We start from the raw sequence: 22,610 nt of genomic DNA, 5'->3' as shown, positions 1-22,610 counted from the left end.
TTTTTGAATTTTGGCGGGAAAAAAAATTTGAAATTTTGGCGGGAAAAATTTCAAAATTTGGCGGGAAAATTTCAAATTTTGGCGGGAAAAAATTTTTGAATTTTGGCGGGAAAATTTGAATTTTGGCGGGAAAATTTTCAAAATTTGGCGGGAAAATTTCAAATTTTGGCGGGAAAATTTTCAAAATTTGGCGGGAAAAAATTTTTGAATTTTGGCGGGAAAAAATTTGAAGTTTTGGCGGGAAAAAATTTTTGAATTTTAGCGGGAAAAATTTCAAAATTTGGCGGGAAAAATTTGAATTTCGGCGGGAAAAATTTTGAATTTAAATACAATGGTCAAAACTCGCGAAAATTTTTTACAAAATTTATTTTGTTACAAATTTATGCCAAAAAAATAATGCGAAATTTGCTGCCAAAAAAAACAGGGCATGGGTACCCTTTTGGGGATTCATGTAATTAAATAATTTTTTTGCAAAATTACATGAAGTTATTTAAAGTTATAGGAAAATATGCAATTTGTGTTAAAAATTCATGCAAACGAAATAGGAGTGAGGAATGAGGGTGCAAAGACTCCCGGGTGAGTCAACTTCCTCGCGGACTAGTTGCAAATGATATTTTTTAACTCTGCTTACGAAAAACTAGGGTTTTCTGACGCTTTCAGGTTAGAAAAACCGTGCTTCGCTCCCGCAATGTTGAAAAACGATAAAACACTAAGCTGAAAGACGACGACTTCGTTTGACTCAGCATTAATAATAAATAGAACTATTATTGGTCTTTTTTTCATTTAAATCAAAACTAGAAATTTTTCAAAAAAAATTTAAAATACCGAACGAGCGTAGCGAGTGAGGTTAAAGCTCTGGTTATATGTATATTAATGAACAAACTAACAATTTTTCATTTCAAAGTGTTATCCTACTTAAATGTTTACAATAGAATAATTCTAAACCGTTGTTATACTTTTTTCCAAAGTTTAAATAAGGACAAGTATGACAGTCTGATAATTTTGATTTAAGCCTACATTTAAAATCCTTTCCTTTTCAAATTGTTGAAACTCTTAATCTCGATCCACCATTGATTAATTACTTCGCTATGATAGTAATGAAATCAAATATATTAAGACAAGTACTCACATAAAGTAATACTTTCATTTCTCAAACGATAACGACAATGCAAAGTTTGTAATAGAATGATTCAATAAAATAATTAATTAATATATTTGTTAAAATTCATAGTAACTACTGATAGTAATAATGCTATTAATCACTAGTAGTGGTATGTAAAAAAAATCTTACTTATGGCTCTGCTTGCCCGGTCGTCTCTATAAATTTCAAGACGCTCGTAATCATCATATATTTAATAATAATTATTGTAACGTCGCCTACCGATAGGCCACAAAAAATTTCAAAACTTCTAAAACCTTCAAAACCGCCTGCCTATAGGCAGCCCGCTAAACATGCAACAAGCCGCGAGCTACTTGGGACTTCCCGGCTAGCTCAGAGAAACCTAATACTTTTACGACCGCCATAAATCCTTCAACGGCTATAACGAAAAAAGCCACATCGAACGATCGAAAGAACGAATGTTCGAGAATCTGAAACACATGGCAATTATTTTTACTTTACATAGCCAAGGAATGAAAACACTTTAAACAAATTAATAAATAATGTTTAACCCCGAACCGGTCTCAGCCAAGACCGCCGTAACTAAGCCTCTTCGGTGCTGTATTTCTCCCTCACACGCGCATTCCCACATCTCTCCCAATAAACAATAGACCAATAAATAACCGAAGCTAACAACAAATGGCCAATGTTAGTGAGACGCACAGCGGGGCAACCGAATTAGCAACAATCAGTTAAGTATAATATTCACCTCAAACCCTACAACGTAAATAAATAAAACAACATAAATAAAAAAACCATATACATATAACAATAATTACAACATTACTTGTAAGTACACTGTCGAACAGTTATTACAATACAGTTATTAATTAACAGTTATTAGTTATACAGTCTCGAAGAACATTCGGACGTCGGTTTGTAAATTGGAATAGGACAGAGAGACATAGAGCTCGACGCTACGCCATCGTACGATAATTAGAACCAATCTCAGCTCTTAAGGGCCCTCTACACACACTCAGTCGATAACAAGTATGTAATTATTTTGTACCCATTTTTTTTATTCCCTGGTCAACCATTGAACTTGAAACTTCGTGGGAGTGATTATGAAACTTATAAAAATGTGCCTCTGGAGCCAGTTTTCAATTAAATGACCGGTACTTTCAAAGAATCTTGATTTTCTATTATCCCCCTTTTATAACCTAAAAAGTAACGTATTCTCAAACAATTAGTTAAAATGATTTTATTCGACATTTTATTGAAAACTGGCGCCAGAGGCACATTTTTATAAGTTTCATAATCACTCCCACGAAGTTTCAAGTTCAACGGTTGTCTAGAGAATAAAAAAAATGGGTACAAAATAATATCGGTATGTCGGTATTTGTCCCGCTGTATAGAGAAGCCTTAAAGGGCAATAAAATCATAGCCGCCGAAAGGCAGCATAGACCGCGTCACCAAAAAACTTAGTTTACTCTGCCTATTCGTGCTCCAGCAGTCCACCAGTGCGGTCTTACTTAAAACGCGCCCCGCGAGTTAAAGTCTAGTGCAGTGCTCTCTGTTCGACTCCAATTTCCACACCGGCAGTCCAGTTCGCAGCTGTACGAGTAAAATTCAACAATGTAAGTTTAAATACAATATGTTATAAATAAATTCTCTTCTTTACTATAAATTCAACTCTACTCACTTACTATCCACCTATAAATATGCAACGCAATACGGAATAATATTTATCCTAATGTAATCGCTGCTGCCGCGGCGATGAACGAGCAATCGTTTCGCCGGGTCGAACGCGACCCACTCTCCTGCATATACACGTCGAACGCAAGTCGCCGATCCTCAGCTGACCCCTCGCGCTACGTCTCCTCGTGGACGTGGTGCGAGAAAAGGCTAGAATCGTAATCCAAGGCCACGCGAACCTTCTGTTCGCAAATCAAAGTCCCTTCCGGACGTTACATTATCAATTCATTAAAAATAAAGTTTTAAACGTTTTCGTCATTAGAGGTTGTATTTGAATTATATATTATACACCGTGAGCTTTAGAGACGTTTAAGAGTATATGAAATATATAAATGAGACGGGTAAACAGCTGCTTTTTAACTACCTCAAACATTTTTACAATCGATTTTATGAAATTGATTGTAAACATTGTATTTCATTGAAATTAAGAAATGGAATCATTTACGGGAAAAAATATTTGTTTAATCCAATAGTATATTTCATTAAAATATTCCATAATTTCAATGTAATCCATGATGTTGTTCATTTAATAATATCAATTGAGTTTAAAGTTTTTCCGTCGATTTTCCCGGATGAGGCGGAAAATTTTGGAAAATCTGAGTTCATCATCGGAAAACTGAGGCAATTTCCCATCGAAATGATGCGTTACATTTTTCTTCTAGGTGCATATAGATACTTTTACAGTGAGTTACAAATTTAACGATTCGACTAAATAATGCCGCGCTGTGCGGCACTCGGATATTTGACATTAAATGTTGTTTATCAACACTTATTTATCAACTTTTTAATAGGATTAAAATTTCTAAACTCATATTTAGGTATGTACTTTCAATTAAAAATGATAAATGTACAAAATTCATTGTGCAACATTTATTATTTTGTACATTTATCGAATTTCCCATGTTATTTCGTCAAAATTGCCCTAGTGTGCTAGTACGGAATTTCGCCACTACGCGGCGTGACGGTGTCGTTTAGTCCTCAATAGCTTGATACGATTAATAAATATGTGTAATTGTTCAATTATTCTTAAGTTAAAACTATAAGTGCAGGTAGGAATAAATGAATATGTATATAACTTGTAAAATCAACAAAATGATTAACAATAATAATTAAATAGTTTAAGATCTATACTCCATTACAGATACTGGAGGAAAGTTAATTAGTATTTGTCATTAAAAACACTTTACTTTTGAAATTTTTTTCCTTTATTTTAAAGAAATATTTCATAGAATGAAAAGAATATTTTATTTCGTTTACAAAATATTTCATTGAGCCGAGATAACTATTATTTGAATGAAATAAATAAAATATAGATTTGATGAAATATTTTATCAGTCTAATAAATTTATTTTCTTTAATGGATGAATTATTTAACAATTTTAACAAAATAATTTCATTCATGCAATAAAATAAAAATTATTATTTAAATGAATATCTATGAATTTCATAGATTGTATTTAATTACATAATTTTGTTGAATCAATGAAATTTTCATTGTTTCAATGATTTTTTTTCTCAGTATACGTTGAGCGGACTACTCCAGGTGATTTCCGTACGATAAGATCGCGACTTCCCGGAGAAAATCATCGTCGAGTCCAGATTCCAACCTAGTGCGTGGAGCTGGCCGCCCGGGACGATATTCGTGCGAAAACATCGCGACTTCCCCAAGAATCTTCGATATAAGCGATTCATAAGCGACAGCGCGTATACACATACACACATGCAATACGTATGAGGTGTGACTACTTTTTAGGTGTGACCATTTTTCATGCTTTTAACTTTAATAATGTTGTTTTTATCGAAAGTCGTAAACTTTTCGAAAATTCGAATACCTCATATCGATAGGATTTTCCCAAGGAATCTGATGGGCTTATCAGATTCTCGATATCTCTTATCAAATTTAAATGAGAGCGAAAAGAAATTAGTTGACAGAAAGTAGCGGCGTGTCGTCACTTAGTTCCTGTCATATTTACCAGGTGGAGCGCGACACACGCTCATCGATCAAAGAAGTTGCAGCTACTCAATACGAAATGAAAAAAGCTCATTGTTCGTTGCAATCGACGGAGTCTCGGCCTGCGATCATACCTACGGCTAAGGCAATGCGTTTACTTACCGCTCATACATAATTCTGTATAAATGTTGATATTTACATTCTAGTTAACACTGGCTTACACAAGCAAATCCCCTCGAACAACTTTCAAATCGTTCCATCTCTTTCCCTTACTTCTTTAAGCAGCTAATTCGTATCAACTTATGCAGCGGCTCACGTTAACGGCAAAACTTGTAACTGGAGATTATGCTTCTCTCTACACGCATCTATCTTTACTCAATAGATTCTATGGATAAAGCCTCTAATGAGCTCTAATCTAGCCCATGATTGATTAAGCACATGAGGATTTTCTCATGCAAGGCGAAAAGCTATTCTCGCCGCATCAAACGCGTATAGTTATAGAGCTTTGATCAATGAATAAACTTATATAGCTGCTGGCATCCTTAATTCAAAAATGACCTTCGAGACGCGAGAGTAACTTGTCGAAAGGCTCGTGTTAGAAGTTTTAGGACTTTGACCGGGCTCGTGGCTCTCAATGCTAAATGCAGCTCTGCTTTGCTTTTGTAGTTGCGATCCAAGAGCGAGCTGGCTATCTGCACCTTGTACTTCTAAAAGTATAATTATTATTATCATTATTATTATTATTATCATCGTGATGATAACGATAGCAATGCACATAAATGCATCGCAACTATTGCGATCAATTAAATCTGCAGTAGTCAAATTTCCACGCGCGTTCACAGCATAATTCGTTCAATTTATCGTACCGTCACGCTTTTCAGCGAAATAATTGTTCATACTTAATTTTAAAATTTATTTTCCAATGTGAATCTTTTGCTATATAGATACAGTGATTTAAATTCGATAAAAATGAAAAGAGAAAAAAAGAAGACGAAAATTAACGCCCAGAGCGAATCAATTGTCAAAGCGCGCGCGCGAATATAATAGCAGCTACTAAGTGCACACAGGTGTGTAGGTGTGCTTGCGCGCGTGTATACGTACAATATTCCAATACTCGTATATTTCTCCCCCAACGGAGTGTAATAACTTTTGGCGCATAGCACTTAAGTAAATGAGGCACACGTGTACACCCAGCCACACACGCGTGCACGTACATACACACACACACACATACACATACATATACTCGGGGGGCGTATAATGATATACATACACTCTTGGGCTTGGCAGCGTCGAAGCTTTCTATACGAGCTTTTCGGCCTCTCTCTGTGCATATTATATACTTTGCTGCAGATGCTGCAGTTTCGCTAATGTTAACTCAGGCTCGGCAACGTATACTCGCTTATACGACTGACTTGGGAAATGTACTCTTTACACTTGTTTTGCTCTTTTATTCTTGCTGCGATGCGCTTGTGTGCGCCTTTATTTCATTCGAAACGAATCGGGCGTAGGCTCGGGGCTGATAGCCGCGCAAAAAATGCATCTCTAAATTTTACCGCTTCGAGGTGAAATTTTTCATTTTCATTTCTCTCTTTCTCTCTCTTTCTCTCTCTCTCTCTCTCTCTCTCTCTCTCTCTCTCTCTCTCTCTCTCTCTCCGACTCGACCAGTATAATGACGAAGCGACCTACGCAGGCTTACGTACGCGCTACCTCGTTACCGTAATCGAAAATCAGATTTGGCCGAGTACGCGAGTGCGCCGCAGCGTTTAATTATGAGCATACCCCGCGTGCGAGAGAGAGGGAAAGAGAGAGAGCGAGTGTCAACGTCGGGTGACAACGGGAAATTGAAAGCGAGTTGCTGCCGCGTTCCGATGAAAAAGGTCGACCTACCGTACTTCCGACCTGCGCCTACTTGTGTATTATTCAAACAGAGACTGCTGCATAAAAAACTCCACTTGATGATGCGGCCCAACGTACTTGACCCTCATTTCGACTTGTATACATTTTCACTCGCGATTTTCAAGATGCGCCAGCAGATATATATATCGCGATATTTATAATTTTATTTTTGCACCCTTTTTTTCTGTACAGTACAGTTCGGAAGCTCTGAAACACTCAAACATAGAATGAAAATAATTACTTTGAGAGAATCATTTTTAATGTCGTTGGGAGAAACATTTTTTTTAATCTACCATGCTTTTTGAAATTTTTTATTTTAAAATTATTTATCCATTGAATATAACTTTTTACTTCCAGTTAGAAACAGTTAATAATACTGGGGAACTTAATAATATTGAAACATTTAACACTTTTATGGGTTACAGTAATTCGAAATTATTTTATTAAATATCTTTGGGCCAATTTCAAACAATCAATATACTTTTGGGATGTTATAAAATCCATCAGAGCCTACGTGATAGACTACAATAAATAAAAAATCAATCATTTAGATGAGAGACCAATAATTTTTCGAGATGGAAATTGAAAAATCGTTGGTATTTATGTTTTAGCGTTAATGGCATGGTATCTGTCGAATCAAAATCCTCTTTCTTCGTGCAATTTTCACAAGATACATGAACGCATATACTTTTTATTCCACCTCTCATCGTTCAATGACTCGTTCAGTGCATCGCAACCTAGGGAGTATATATCCAATCCGTTAATTGAAGCACGACCTCAATTTTGACACAGAGATATAGAGAGAGAAAGGGAGAGAAAATCAATGCCCACGTTGATGTAGTACCGTTTCTATAGTGCGGTTCATATTTTTTCACCCATTACAGGTGTACAATTTAAGCCTTAATCTTAATTTAGACTTTTCTAAGAAAGATGTACCTAAAACACGAAGCAATTGATCGATTTCGTCGAGGTCATTGAACTTGAAATTTAATAGTTGGTTTTATGCCAGTTTTATTGATTTATTATATTTCATTGATAACTTCATGCAGCATGTACCGCTCTTGAATTTTGTACAATTATGAAAATTTACAACTTGACACACTTTTTATTAATTTTTACTGTTTTCAGGTCTGCTTCCTGACCCCTAAAAATGACGACTGAAGTGAGGGTCGCTACTACTCGGCCTTCCGTGCCAACCATAAGTCACTCGAAAAAGCCTATTATTATATATCCAACAGGTGAGAATTGTTTCAAAATTTCTCATAATAATTTATCTCTCATTGAATTCAAAAGTATTTTTTTCTTGTTTATTCGTATTATCATGTTAATTATTTTAGGTATTAAGTATGCATTACAAGAAGAAAACAAAGAACTTCTTAACTAAGTATTGCAATTATTATATTACCATGCGAATTTTTTGTAAGTGATTGTTAAATATAAGTTACAGTAAAAAAATTTTTCATGAATAATAATAATAATAGAATAGACATTTTAATTAATGAAAAATTTTTTTTTATTCGTTGTTTTTAATCATAGTACTATTACGGAAGATAATTAAAGTCATTTAAATTTGAATGATTGCCACGAACGGCCGTTTGCGTCGGCGCGTTAAACATGCGCACCGAAAGAATGACCGACAACGCTTCTGAACATTCCTACGCTGATTCCAATTAATTTCAATTCTTACCACTACGAGGCGTAGATGAGAAAAATTTCTTCCCAAAATCGAAAAACAAAAGTTTGGTGCTTAAGTAGAGCTACTGAGCGACTGATCAAATTGTCTTCAGTAGGGTCAATACTGATCCACTTAGCAGATGATGAAAGTGATGGCTGAGACTCTTTATGATGCTCACCAACTGCCTACGAGATCGAATATCGCACGATCCGTAGGAAATTCTGATGCTACTGAAGCCAAAAACCACAACTCTAATTAAATAAAAGATAATAAACTTCAAACCACTCGGGTTGGGAAGAAAGTTTGTTATAAACGATTTGATTGTTTAAATATTAAGAAACCATCGTAAAGTGTTGCTGCAGCTACTAACTAATTAAGCGTATTTATATTAAAAAGTTTTACTAATTTTTTCAATATGTTTCAAATCACGAATAGATGCATACCATTTATTAAATATGACTAAAATATCAATTTAAAAAAATACATATGTTCGGGTACTTATCAGTTATATTGTTAGAATGCGAAATTAAAATATATATATTCAACACCACTATAAATCACCCCATATAAATATAGTAAAAAATAAGATTATTGTTTATTATTAAATTCGTGCTTTATATTACTAGATGAATGATACAAATAATGAAATACTAGTAATAAAAATCTGCTATAAAAGAAATATAGAGGCACAGTTAAGTGCAGCTAGTCAAAATGTTATTTATATTTTCAATATTTTCGATCTACTTTTACGTCTAATAACACAATGAAAAGAAAATTTTTTAAACTTACGTCATTACGTAAAAATTCAATATGGTACTTATTGCATTCGCTAAGCGCTTATTGTTGCAGTAACAGTGTAAATCTTCTTCACTTGGGAAGTTGAAATTATGATCAATTACTACTCCATGCTTGATGAATTCTTCAATAAGTTTGGGATTAAAGTGTTTTAGAACCGCTTCTAATGCAGACCATTGTTCATTCTCAGTACAGTTAAGCTAGCAGCATCAGAAACGAGATTTTTCTCAACGTACCGATGATTAGTTACATTTTTATGGCTAGATATCTGAAATGAAAACGAAAATAAACATTTTAAATCTTTTTAAAATTATAACAATGATTGTTTACGAAAATTTTGAGAAACTATCTTAACTACTGAACGTAATTACAATTTTCTATAAATAATACTAGGAGAATCGTTTCTCCTTTTAAAGTTGATATCTCACGGGACAATCGATCTTCTGCATATAAGTGTGTAGAAAACAATTAAGTTGACTTCGGCCCTGTGTACGAATCCTATACAAGTACGTCAAAGAAATATGTTTGAAACATTTAGCCGTCATACGTACATATACGCGTGGAGGCCTGCCGGAGAAATTCGATTCTCACGTTCAAGGTCGACAATTGTGCCAGGTATTGTTAGCAACACGCGATACACCGTCGTTCGGCGCTCATACGTGCGCGCACTGCAACACACGGCCGAGAAAGTTACCAGAGGTCAGCTGCAGCAGCAGCAGGTGCTTTGCTTCGAAATATTTAAAAGGCGCGCGCGAGCCTTGACCTCGTCGTCATTATAATATCGCACAAGCAGGGTGTACATTGCAAGCGCCACGGCTCAGTGCCTTTTATACCGCTGCATGTACGCGCGATCGGGAATAATTGATACGTGAAATTCCACCGACTCCGAGGAAACACGCACGTGTACACTCGCAGGGCTGCTCGGGCAATTTCCTTGAGCCGCGCGATCTGACTTTTAAAATATGGGACAGTCGGTGTACATCAAACTTCGGGCAACGCGCAAGGCTTTCCCATCCCAAAGTTAAATGAAATTATTACTGTGCTACGCGAGATTTCTAAAAGACTATTCAAATGACGCTTTCACCGTTTGTCACGAGATGCGCTGATTGCGTTGCAATTCAAATGAATTGCCGTGAAACAATTAGAAGAGTATATATTCAGACGCTTTCGTGCCAGAACATCGATATAATATGTACGTGGCCTCACCTGATGTGACTGGAATTGATACTCAGTGTATACTACACACACAGACACACGACTGTATATTATAATCTCGTACAAGAATTCATCGTTTTGCGACTCTTCGATGCATGTATCTTTAAGCGCGAAGCAAGAAAATACGAAGATGCAGTATAATGCTGTGTCTTGCGCTGAAAAAAGCCATACCACCTATGAACGAGAATTAACTAGTTAAAAACTGTCAAATAATGATAAAAAATTTTTTAATTATTTTAACAATCTTTAAATTTTAATATGCAGAACTGCTAAAAAATTAGTAAATTTAAACAATTGAATCGGCATCCCTAACATTTGAATTATTTTGTTATCTCTTGAATTTCTCTTTGAAAATTAATGAGTTTCATGAATTGGTAACTACAATTCATATTTGAAATTAACTCCTTAATATGACTTGCTCCCAATTTATGCAATTAAATTTGCTACTTTTTGTGCTTCAAAATTCGCATATAATGTCTACGTCCATATCACTTTGAAAGCTGCGGTTCTAGTCCGATCACCGAATACAAGCAAAGTTGAGCGCGGTTAGTATTTGGATGGGTGACCGCCTGGGAATCCCGCGTGACGTAGATATACTCCTTCTTCAGACCTTTTTTTTTACTTTTTTTTCTATTTTTTCTACATCGAAACAAACCCTCCCGATATTTCACGATATCGAGCTTTTGACAGAGTCTCGTCTCAGAGTCGCGTAGCTGAAATCGATCTATACTAAACTGCTGAGACATCGCAGAGCCACTTTACGTGCAATTAGAACAATAATGAAAAAAGTTGAATTAGAAATATTCGTAGGAAGGCTCGGCTTACCAAATAGTCTCCTTATCTCTTACCGAAAAGTCTCGCCCCCGCCTCAACTTGGCCTTATGGCTAACTTGAGAATTCGTGCTTATTACACAGATGTGTGCCAATAGTGTAAAGCTGAATATTGTTTTACCTGCTTATTGTTGCGTGTGTGCCGATCCCGTAATAAATTTGCTTCCTTTTTTTAATATGCTTTGATATCTGGATAGATTATGTCTACGTCCATATCACTTTGAAAACTACGGTTCTCGTCCGATCACCGAATATAAGCAAAGTTGAGCGCGGTTAGTACTTGGATGGGTGACCGCCTGGGAACCCCGCGTGACGTAGGTACCTCTCCTTTTGATTTCTTGCAAGCAATATTTTTTTCATTGCTGTAAATTTTATGAGATGTTACTTTTTTTTTCTTGCTTAATATTGGGTACACTACATCAGTAGTCACTGTTACGAATCGTATTATAAAATTCATTGCAAATAATAACTTAATCCAAAATCATGTTATAAAATTTACTCTCAATTTTTACTTGCCTAAGCAGAAATGTTCAAACTAATAATGGCCTAACTTGAAAATGACTGTTTCGAAAAAATAGACCAGTTCCAACGACTTTTAATGCGATACTACTGCTAGATAATGCAGTCTTCATCAATAGATGTATAAAGCTGCAAGTGGCAAAGTAAAAATAATTTTATAAGTCACGGTTTTGAAGCATCCGTCTTCGTATTTTTGGACAATAAATGTGTATGCGAGTGTAAAACTTACATAAAAGTATTTTTCCTTTCTCTTGATGCTTAAACTTTCGGGTATTAGATCTCGGCATGATTTCTATGTTTAGACGGGTGGTGAAACAAAATTGCATCATTAAAATGTGCATTCAAGTATCTAACTTTTTTTCTAATACTTACTAGTGTACGTCGTCAATGATATAAAGAGTACCTCGATGTCCATTAAACGTTAGCGGTATTAACTCTTAACAAATCCCTATTGCATTGTTATCTGAAAAAAATTGTTTCAAAGAAAATATTATTATAAAATGTAATATAATAAAATATTTAAATTATAATATTTTTCTACTTACTAAAAATCTCTACGCTCGTAATCTCTTCTGCCGACATGAAAAGCATAGAAGCATGAAAATCGTCCTCGTTGCGCTGGAGACGGCATCGAAAAGATACTGTCCACTCAATTTGATTTCCTGTAAAAGCTTACAAAATACGCATACATCGTCGATAATTATATTTACATTTAAATTAAATCCTTATTTATTTAGTTTAATTACTCACTTCTCTGGTCTATTTTGCGCTCGCTTGTACGGACGTACGCTCGTTTTTCACAGTTTGACCTTCTATACCCAACGCGCGTAAAGTAAAATCCCTTAAAAAAAATTTGTTATGACACATTTTACAGAGAATTGGCCATATGTATTCGCTAGTAATGTACTAGTAAAAAGTGGGATGTAAATCATTCAAAGTTTTTACGCATAACCGTAAAAAATCAATAACATTCTCGAGGGCGTTCGATGTACTTGGCAAGAAAAAAGACTTTGTTAGAAAGGTATTCTAGATGCTGAGTGAACTTCACGAACATAAAAACAATATCTTGAAGTCTTTTATAAAAAAATGGCAAAAAAGTAAACATAAGTTATTCAGTATGAAACAGCTATTCGGCGCAGAGTTCGTAAATGGATTTCTTGAAAATAAGGGGTTATTTAGAATTCCGCTCTGTGGATATCGTGCTGAAAGAAACATATTGTTGAGGATAAACGTTACAAATTTTCTGTCACTTTTTGTTAAAATACTTGTATTCGATCGAATTTTTAATGCAATTCAATTGGTTACATATTTTTATCATTAAATACATTGACTAATGCTTAGTCACTACTTATATTATGTTAGCTTTTACTGCACATTTGCAAATTATGCGATGGATAATTTAACAAATTTCAAACGTGGCTTGCCCGAGTCCGCTTTGAACAATTATTAAGTCGGCTTTAGCGTATATATATTTGCAGTTTTTTTAATTTCAACTTTATTACGTAATAGCTCCGAAATATTCTCTACGTGAAATATGACGAGCCACACACGAGGGGTAGAGTATATTTTCCTCCCATAATCGAAGCGCATAAGGTCGAAATCTCGGCGCATAAGCTCATACGTACAAACGAGAGGCAATACTAAGTAGACTTTTGCAAGCTCCAAGCTTGGGCCGTGCGCGCAATTTGGAAACTTTGTTCGAGCATATATACCGAGCTCTATATACACATATTCTACGGAGGAAAGCCGTGTGCGGCAGCGGAGCAAGGACAGAGAGAGGGAGATGCCATCTCGAAACTTATTTTCGGGAATAGGAAGATGAGCATCTGCAAGTCATTCGGTATACATTGCTGGGGGCATGGCGAGGGGCTAGTGGGTCTATATTTGCGAGTGTGTAAGCTCGTGTTATACACACACAAACATATAGACACACAGAGAGGCAGGGGGCTGTTCGCCTCCCCTATAACTTGCAGACTACAAAGACTACGTCCCGTTCTGGAAGGAGGTATTACGGTAGTGGTAGTAGTAGTATATATGCAAAAAGGAAAGTTTCGAATCTTTTTGGCCATCGGCCAATCTTTGTACGGCTATGCACATAGTATTCGGGCGCGCGTGGCCGGTAAATCGCGCGCTTGACCGACGATCGTTGTAAGCTTTGGCCAATTGATCGTTTATTCCGTGCCTCTTTCCAATCTTTCTCTCGATGTTTCGCGTACACATATAACACGAGATCGTTTAATAAATCGCTCGATAAGCGAGAGTAGCTCGAGGAGCTTCGCGCAGAAAAGTCGCGACTAAAAAATATTTCTCTGGAACTCGAACTGCTACTACTACTACTACACGACACGCGTGCCGCCTGCACTATTGTTCGAGCTTGCGATTTCTCCGTCTTTTCGAATTCCATTGCAATTTTTTTTCTCTCTCCATACTTTGAGAATGTACGTACAAAACTGTCGACGAAATATTCCTCTCTCAATCTCTGCCCGAATTATTATATTCTCGTATGAAATATTTTCTCTCGCTCTCTCGCGTGTGACGAATGCACGGGTATACATAAGCGACACCGAAATCGCAGTGAATTGTCAAAGACGTGCCCAATCATGCGTGTGATACTCAAACTGCAAGAAATTGACAATCTTTGGAATAAGGTAGAGGAAAAAAGCTCAACCTTCACCAGTCCCTTGAGTTATCGATATTTTGCCTGCAGCCTTTTCATTCCGTACGCTTTCCATCATTATTATCTGCGAAGAAAATAGATTGTTATATTGCGCTATGCGCGCGCTTATATGCAGAGCGACGATGCAGTCCTATGCCCGTCGAAATTTATGTAAATCCTATACGCAACCGAACTGAGTGAGCTGTGTACATGCTGATGTAAATATAGAGAAGCTTGGCCTGTATACTATATGTATTTAGTTCAACGCATTACCCAAAAACCTTACAAGAGACGCAACATTACAGCTTCGTGCGTCACACCAAACACACAAGCACACATACACACACAATATACGGCTCTAAGCATTTAAATTTCGTGCCTCTCACGACTCGTATTCTCGTTTTTGTCGAATATGAATACTGAACGCTTGGAATATTTTTCGGCTCGACGACTTTTCACCCGAATTTTCTCTATATTAAAAGCACGCGTTTATATTATAGTTGAATGAACACATCGTAAAATAGACTCGGAAAGGCAATTGTATCGGTTAAAGACAGATCGTTCTACAGCTTTTGTAGAAATTTATCAGTAAAATTATTAGAAAATCAGAAATTGAAAATTCGCCATGAGTTTTTTTATCAATGAATTTTACCTTTGAACTGCTCAAACACTGGTACAAAAGAGGTGAGTTTTAAGGATGAACTGGGATCACGAATTTTCAAGTTGCAACTTGCTATTTTCCTATTTTCTTGATCAAAATTGATGTGTTTAATGAATCGAGAACCAATGTTCGCATTGTAAAATTTGTCGAAATATTATTTTATATTTTCCTATTCTCTTTATAAAAATTAATACTCTTCTTAAATTGGTGACCCTTAGTCCAAAATTTTATGATAAAATTATCACATATCATCTGCTCCGAAATCCGTTCTAATGTCTACGTCCATATCACTTTGAAAACTACGGTTCTCGTCCGATCACCGAATATAAGCAAAGTTGAGCGCGGTTAGTACTTGGATGGGTGACCGCCTGGGAACCCCGCGTGACGTAGATACACTCCTTCTTTTGCCTTTTTACTGCAATTTATGTTTTATTTTTTTCAATTTACCGAGTTATTAGTCATAATTTTTCTATTTTCTTGTATGAAAATCAGTAGGGTGCTAGTTAATGAAAAATTAGCGTGGGAGTGAGCACGTTAATAATAGATGTATCACAAGAGCCTCCAGTTGCTTTGCCCATGGCTACTTTTTATTATAACTGCGTCGTAGCGTCAATCGTCAGTTATAATTACGAATGTGAGACTCGAATTGAAGAATTCGCATTGATTGCCAGCTTGTTATGTGCCCTGGAAATTGACAGTCATTGGGCTTTCGCGCGAGGTCTGACGGCATAATTTTATGGCGCGTTGCTTGCGCGAATTCGCCAGAGTCACTCTCGCACACACTCGATCTATATCGAGTTTGCATATAATTGACGCCCGAGCTACGGCGTAGCTGCTGTACACGGCTCGGATACGAAAATTGGTATACCACGCGGAATAGGGAAACGTAGTAGACTCGCTATATGCGCGTGTCGTGTAGCATACACGACGTATATTGGCTCGTATATGACGTACACGCATAAGCTTTTAACTCGAGGATTTTGACAATGATATCCATGCTCTTTGCGTTTGAATTGTTGCAGTGTCCCCGGAGACGGTGATCGTGCCCATAGTCTCGTGCATACTCGGCTTTCCCATACTGGCGCTGCTGCTCATATGCTGCTTGAGGAGACGGGCGAAGCTCGCCCGCGCCCGGGCGCGCCGAAGGAACTGCGACGTCGAGCACGGCGCCCTCAGTCTGGTACGATTCAGTCCGGTGCACCGACTCGGTAAGTTAATTCGTCTATTTACCAAGTTCGCTCTTACTCTCTGTTAGTCTCGAGTCTGGCTCGATTTGCATATAACGCTCGTGTGAATAATTACAGCTGGAATCGAGAAGCCGAGCAAGGCACTGGCGCTTCGAGCTGATCGCGGCTCGAGGGCCTTCGCGACGCTCGAGCTCGACACCGTGCTGGAGGAGCGCTCCGATCCCGAGATCAGCACCGCCATCGAGATCAGCAGCCCCGATTAACATTTAGCCCCGGCGATTTCCAAGTGAGCAAACAACGACGCCTCGGTGCGTTAATGCGGCCTGACGATCCTTAATTGCGTATTCGTGTCTCTCTTTCACGTTGCAGATCGCCACGACCCTCGAAATCCGGAGCCTCGGGCATCCCGCTGTCGGCCAGTCCGCTCTGGAGCACACTGACAAACGAGACGGCCGGCCTCGAGGACGACGACTTCTGCGCTGGCGGCGACGGCGACGACGACGACCTGAGCAACGGCGACGACCAGGACGACGACGACGACGACGAGGACAGCAAAGCCAGCGGCAAGAGCAAGAAGAAGATGCCCAGCGCCAACTTTATAGGGGCACTGGTGCTCGACCTGCCGATAATCTACTGACGCGAGTCGACGTCTGCGCTGCAGCTGCCTCCGGTGCCTGTGGCCGCAGACCTCGTGGCGTCGCCCCGCCACTCGCCGCGCGTCACTCCGCGCACCAGCCCGACGAGGCATCATCATCACTGAGATAGGCCCGTCGCAGCCACGACGAATTATTATTATGTTCACGAATCGTCCATTGTAAATATACACTGATATATCTAAACTAAAGAATGCGGCCTGCGAAACGAACAATTTAAACTATATTATATGCTCGTGAATAAATGACGGTAAGGTACAGGATTTGAATGCGATCGGCATCGCTTTTTTTCACTTTTTATGCGTGTATCACGTGCTATGAGTAACGAATTGCTATGTATACTTATTGTATGTAAATGTCGAAAGCGAACCGAACGTTTTTCGCTCGGTTCGGATCTCTTTCCAAATGAGATAATTACCTGTGCAATTACGTCGTCGCTCCGTTGAAAGACAAAAAAAAACCGACAATCGAATACATGTCAACGATCGTACAGTGAAATCGAGCTCCAATATGAAACAGATTGTTGTGCGATTGAATTGAGTCGCGCACCACTTGGCAAGTATGTTATCACTCGTATAACTTTAAGCCATGACCATTCGAGTGAATATACGAGGGGGTGACCAAATACTCGCTACTTTTTAATCGATCTTTAAAAAGTCCTATACGCGAAGTTACGCGCTGCACTCGTGGAGCGTGTATACGTGTAATTGATTCACGACGTGATTCAATTTCGGAACTGCATAAATTAAATCGCGCGCTCGCACGCATTCGAGAGTGTATGAAGATTTAATTGATGGATTGATCGATTCTTTTCGCGACGAAATGAAAACGCACAATATTTTGTATCGCAAGAGAGCCAATTATTAACTCGACATTGCGAGGACTTCGTCGCGTTATCATTCGATGCCTGGCATTTTCGAAACGTTACGTGACATGAAAAAATGCTGCAGAAATGTATCATATTAGCTGTAAGAATATACACCGGCCTATTTCGATCGAAAATAAAATGAGATCGCTCGTCGATCGTTGTGTTAATAAACGTTTAAATGAAAAACAGCTGCACCCCACCGCGCGTGTAGTAGCGTATATAGCTCTTCGAATTGTGTACAACACGAATGCTTTCCACAATTTTTAAATCGATACATCGCATCACGAAGCAAATTTATATTTTACTTATAATAACAATAATAATAATTGTACCGTGTAAATGTTGGCTTTGAACGTGTATAATATCCATATAAAATATTATATCGATTGCGTGCATCCCCCCGAGCACGCATCTTTTGTAAAGCCCACCGAACCTGAACTTTTTAATTTTTTTTTCCTGACACCGAAATTTTCACGTGATACCATACATGTATTTTCCGAGCTTCAAGTGCATCATTATGATATATGTATACCTCTACCTGCGTAGTTACGATGTGTATAGTATTTTTTTATAGCGTATACCAGCTATGTGCCACTGCTTGGAATAAACCAGAAAAAAAATACAATTTATAAATGTATAAATAATGCTACGTGTAAATAAATGTGTACAACTGCGTATTTTGTGTCCGAACAAATGATCAATTACTTTAATGTATATTTCAAAGTGTTGAATTTATTTTACATCCTACATTCAACTCAACTCGACGAGGGCCAAGTGTTATGCAGGTAAGCCATTTTTTTGCATGCCATTTCCTTTCTTCGAGCGAAAAACTTTTAAACTCAATAATAAAGAGGCGATCCAATCGTCATGCTTCAGCGAGAGTATATGGAAAATGCTGCAATTCATGATTTCTCCAAGGTGCACGCAGCAATCAGTGGCGAAGCAAAAAACTTCTGGAATTTATTATGAATACGAGTCGAATTATTCCTAGTTTACGTTTGATGCTTATTTCATTATCTGCACGATGAAATCTTTTAATTCTGGTAACTTTTCTCACAACCGATAAATTATTCGGTAACGAGATTGAAATTAAATTTTAATACTTTTTATGTGCCATCAAGTTATACACTGTGCAGTACTTATAATTTTTTACGACATAAATGCACGAGATGAAATATTAGAAAGAAAAAAAAACGTTTACGCTCTATGAAACGCTCGGATATATGCTATATTATAAAAATAAATTCATTATACCTATTATCCATGAGTCAATGAGCTGCAATATAAAAGTTGAAAATACGTTATCAAAAGATTACTGTCTGATCGACGGAGACTGCTGATTAGTGGCGCCACCAAAAGTCGATCGGCTAAACTAGCACAAAGTGGACACTAGACAATCGATATGAGCATATCGATATGTCATTACAAAATTATAACATCCATCCGAACTGAAATTAACGGAAACCCTAGATTCCTTAGTACTTTAAAAAAATTAATTTATTTAATTTGGATAGCAAAATATTGAGATTCAAGCTCTCTCTCATTCGCAAATCTGCCTGACTGCATAAAAGTTTATGCACTTGTTTTATGCATCACTCACGCTGTCACGGACTCAGTTTGTATGCTTGCGCCCCCTTGAAGCCACTTTTGGTACTCGCAGCTTACCTATCAACTTAGTCTTCCTTCTTTGCCGTTCGTGCTGCAAGCAGACTGCACTGTAGTCGATCTAATTTGATTGAAGGGTAACCTACAAATTATCACAATGGTAAGCCGGAAATTTTTAAACCGACATCCAACTTTTTTATTATGAAAAGCGATAATGATCTCGAGCCAATTATGGCTACAATGAAACTTTGAGAGATGAACTATCAGTCTATGTAAACATTTTCATAAGTATTGATTAATAAAATGTAAAATTAGATACTTAAAGATACAACTTTTGCCCCATTACCTCAAAGTATTGTAAAAATGTGCTCTCAGATAATCGAATACTTCAAATATATAATCAAATTAAAAAAAAGCATTTTATACTAAAGGCACTTTACATCTTTTATAATAGATTAATATTAGTTTACATTTGAAGTTGATTCATTTCTGAAATTATAAAATTAGAATTTAATTTATTTATTTTATATGTTATAGATCAATGTAAAGTGCTCTGAACTTCGTAAGAGAGACAAAACGGCTCTCTTAAAGCAACTTGATGAACTCAAAACAGAGCTTACCACCTTACGAGTGGCAAAAGTGACAGGAGGAGCACAGAATAAGCTTTCCAAAATGTAAGTAAACAAATAATTCTGATTGAAGTTGGAATATGGATGTAAACTAATAATTGTATTATTTTCAGTCGCCTTGTCCGCAAAGCAATTGCAAGGACAATGATTGTTATGCATCAGAAGCAGAAAGAGAATTTGCGTCTTTTGTACAAAAACAAAAAGTATATTCCTCTGGATTTGAGACCAAAGAAGACTCGTGCCATACGCAAAAAGCTCACACCACATCAAGCAAGTCATAAGACTATAAAAGAAGTAAGGAGAAGGTCTGCTTTTCCTCAAAGGAAATATGCTTTAAAAGTTTAACTTAGGTCTTTGAATATAATTGTAATTATTAGTATAATAAATATCGCACAAATTTAATGAAACTTGTTTCCCTTATCAAGATGTGATAAAAATTATTTCTTTTTATTGGAGCTCATAAGAGATTAATATTTAAAGAAAGAAAAGATTATTTTGCTTCGCATACAACCCAAAGTCAACTATGGAACTTGCTTATTATTATTTTCCATAATGACAATTATTATTTTAAGTGATTTTCAAAACTGTATCTCTCCGACCAGTTCAAATTTTATATTTTCCCGAGAGTAATCTAGTATAATGCCGTGAATTTTTTATTGGACAATCGGCACTCTCTCTCTCGGCTGGTTTCGATCGTTACCGACACGTAAGATCGGCTACACCGAGCGTATAGTTCAAGCGATCGTGTCAAATCGATCGCCAATCGAGGTGGAAATTATCCAAGTTGGCATGGCACGTCTGGGTATTTTTCCAATAATCTAGCGGTGCCCTCTCCCCCCGCGCGCAAAACATGCCTCTGCACAGTGCACACACATACGAGAGTGGCATCACGAGTTTTCTCTCCTCTCGACTCACGCGCGCGCGCTCGGGGCAAAAAAGAGCTGCACTTATACACTCGCAATAAGGCGATTTGCCGATGCGGCAAGGTACACACGCGAGCTCGTGGATAATATTGGTGTGTGTGTCTGTGTGTGCGAGTGTGCAAATTGTGTGAGCCATAAGCAACGGCGCGCATTCACAATCCTGCTGCGGGGCCTGTGCTACCACTACTGCCGCAACGTATATTATACATAGATGTAAACGTAAACGAGCTCTGCTGCAAGATGCGGTGCATAGCATATAAACAAGTGCACTCAGTAGTTTAGCTATATACATTGCGCGCCGGCTGCTAGATAGGTCTCTCTCTCTCTCGGGCTACACAACAGCAGCAGCAGGTTGCAACTCTCTCATCGTGCGCGCGCTATGTGTATCGCGCATTTAAGATCGCGCGGGGGCCCCCGCGGAATACAATACAATGCCTATAGCAGTGGTAGTGGTGCATGCATACAGGCAGCTATAAGGTGCAACACGCCGCAAATGAGTGCCGAACCTCCCACACATAAGCACCTTGCATACTACCATATACATATATGTATGTATATGGGGGCCCTCTCGCCTCGCGAGATCGCACGCTATATATGTGCACAAAACTTGTAATAATAAGTAACGCAGCTTTACTTACAACAGGTGATATTCGAAAGGAAATTCGCACGTATATAGAAGTGTACAGAACAACACACGTACATAGCTATATTCATACATGTCCGTGTGTACCAACATAGCGTAGAGCCGAGAGATATTTGCGCCGCGTCGAGGAGTCGTTGTCGAGTAAAGGGGCCTCCTCGGCTCTTTCTCCGCGACGCGACGACGAGGAGCCGATGTACATATAATAGAGAGCGCGCGAGAGAATACGTGCAGCAGCTTTTACTCCGTCGTGTGCATGCGAGGCACACGCGATATTTTGCGAGGGGGGAGCGCACTTTAATATACTCCGGCGCCGTACACACACACTTTTGCACGTAGGCATGCATACCTATGCGCGATAGTATAAGAGAGGAGGCAGATTGTCACTCGAGCCGGAGCGCATTGCTACGCGGTACGCGTCTACGAATGGGTGTTGTAAATATATATCCGGATATATACGCACAGATAATGTATACCTGGACGCGAGGCTGACGTTCGGTGTTTGTACGCGCACGCATACACGCGGGGCTCCGACTGACAGGCAGTGTGTGACAGCTATACAAAAGCTACACACTCGTGCGTGTTTACGTTTGTAACAGAGAGGCGCGCGCGCGAACTGTCGGTCGTGGTCGACGATGCGCGAAAAAAGTCAGACGCGCGTTGGATTTCGCGCACAGTGTGCCTGCAGTTCTAGCAAATAATCCGCGCGCTACACGTTATAGATATATTATTAAGTGTGCACATAGACTGCCGAGTGCAGCGCACACGCAGAGAGGAACACTGGTGACTTATACGACAACTTGCGGCCGCCGCAACTACTGCTGCATCAAAGTGCAACGCGGAAAACAACGTCCGCGTTAGAAGTCCAATGTTGTTCCTCCGACCTAGCGATCAGTGCGTGCAGTAAACGTGTCTCGGATCCGCAGTGATAACGAGCTTGCTAAATCTGTTAATCGAGAGAATTAGAGGCCAGCCTTCGCTACGTGTGAAAATTGTTCTTCGAGATAAGGCAGCTTTTAATATACGTAGGTATAAAAAAGCTGTTGTGG

The 22,610-nt window shown here is 38.2% G+C and overlaps 2 protein-coding genes, 2 non-coding genes and 1 pseudogene across 4 annotated transcripts in view; all 5 read left to right on the top strand.

Moving 5' to 3' along the window:
* LOC106650085 overlaps window positions 1–16,733 on the top strand; it is a 44,760-nt gene extending 28,027 nt beyond the window's left edge. Inside the window, exons 2-5 of the mRNA XM_014367873.2 lie at window positions 7,833–7,942; window positions 16,079–16,264; window positions 16,361–16,529; window positions 16,613–16,733. Coding sequence (XP_014223359.1) covers window positions 7,855–7,942; window positions 16,079–16,264; window positions 16,361–16,506 — 420 coding nt within the window. The 5' untranslated portion in view covers window positions 7,833–7,854 and the 3' untranslated portion in view covers window positions 16,507–16,529; window positions 16,613–16,733. The remainder of the gene's footprint in view (window positions 1–7,832; window positions 7,943–16,078; window positions 16,265–16,360; window positions 16,530–16,612) is intronic.
* LOC111693347 lies at window positions 10,865–10,983 on the top strand (annotated as a pseudogene).
* Window positions 11,423–11,541, top strand: LOC111693341. Its single transcript, XR_002763397.1, has one exon. It is a non-coding gene; the product is annotated as a 5S ribosomal RNA (ribosomal RNA).
* On the top strand, window positions 15,331–15,449 carry LOC111693350. The gene has a single exon (XR_002763402.1). It is a non-coding gene; the product is annotated as a 5S ribosomal RNA (ribosomal RNA).
* A 2,697-nt stretch (window positions 16,734–19,430) lies between the features above and the next one.
* On the top strand, window positions 19,431–20,400 carry LOC106650056 (60S ribosomal protein L35-1-like). Its single transcript, XM_014367837.2, has 3 exons — window positions 19,431–19,529; window positions 19,907–20,043; window positions 20,112–20,400. Exons 1-3 carry the CDS (start codon window positions 19,527–19,529, stop codon window positions 20,341–20,343), a joined length of 372 nt encoding a protein of 123 aa, XP_014223323.1. The 5' UTR covers window positions 19,431–19,526; the 3' UTR covers window positions 20,344–20,400.
* Window positions 20,401–22,610: the final 2,210 nt, after the last annotated feature.

The sequence above is a fragment of the Trichogramma pretiosum genome, unplaced genomic scaffold (assembly GCF_000599845.2).
Source record: "Trichogramma pretiosum strain Unisexual culture from Peru unplaced genomic scaffold, Tpre_2.0 scaffold97, whole genome shotgun sequence".
Classification (NCBI taxonomy): domain Eukaryota; kingdom Metazoa; phylum Arthropoda; class Insecta; order Hymenoptera; family Trichogrammatidae; genus Trichogramma; species Trichogramma pretiosum.
This window is presented reverse-complemented; position numbering and strand designations above follow the sequence as displayed.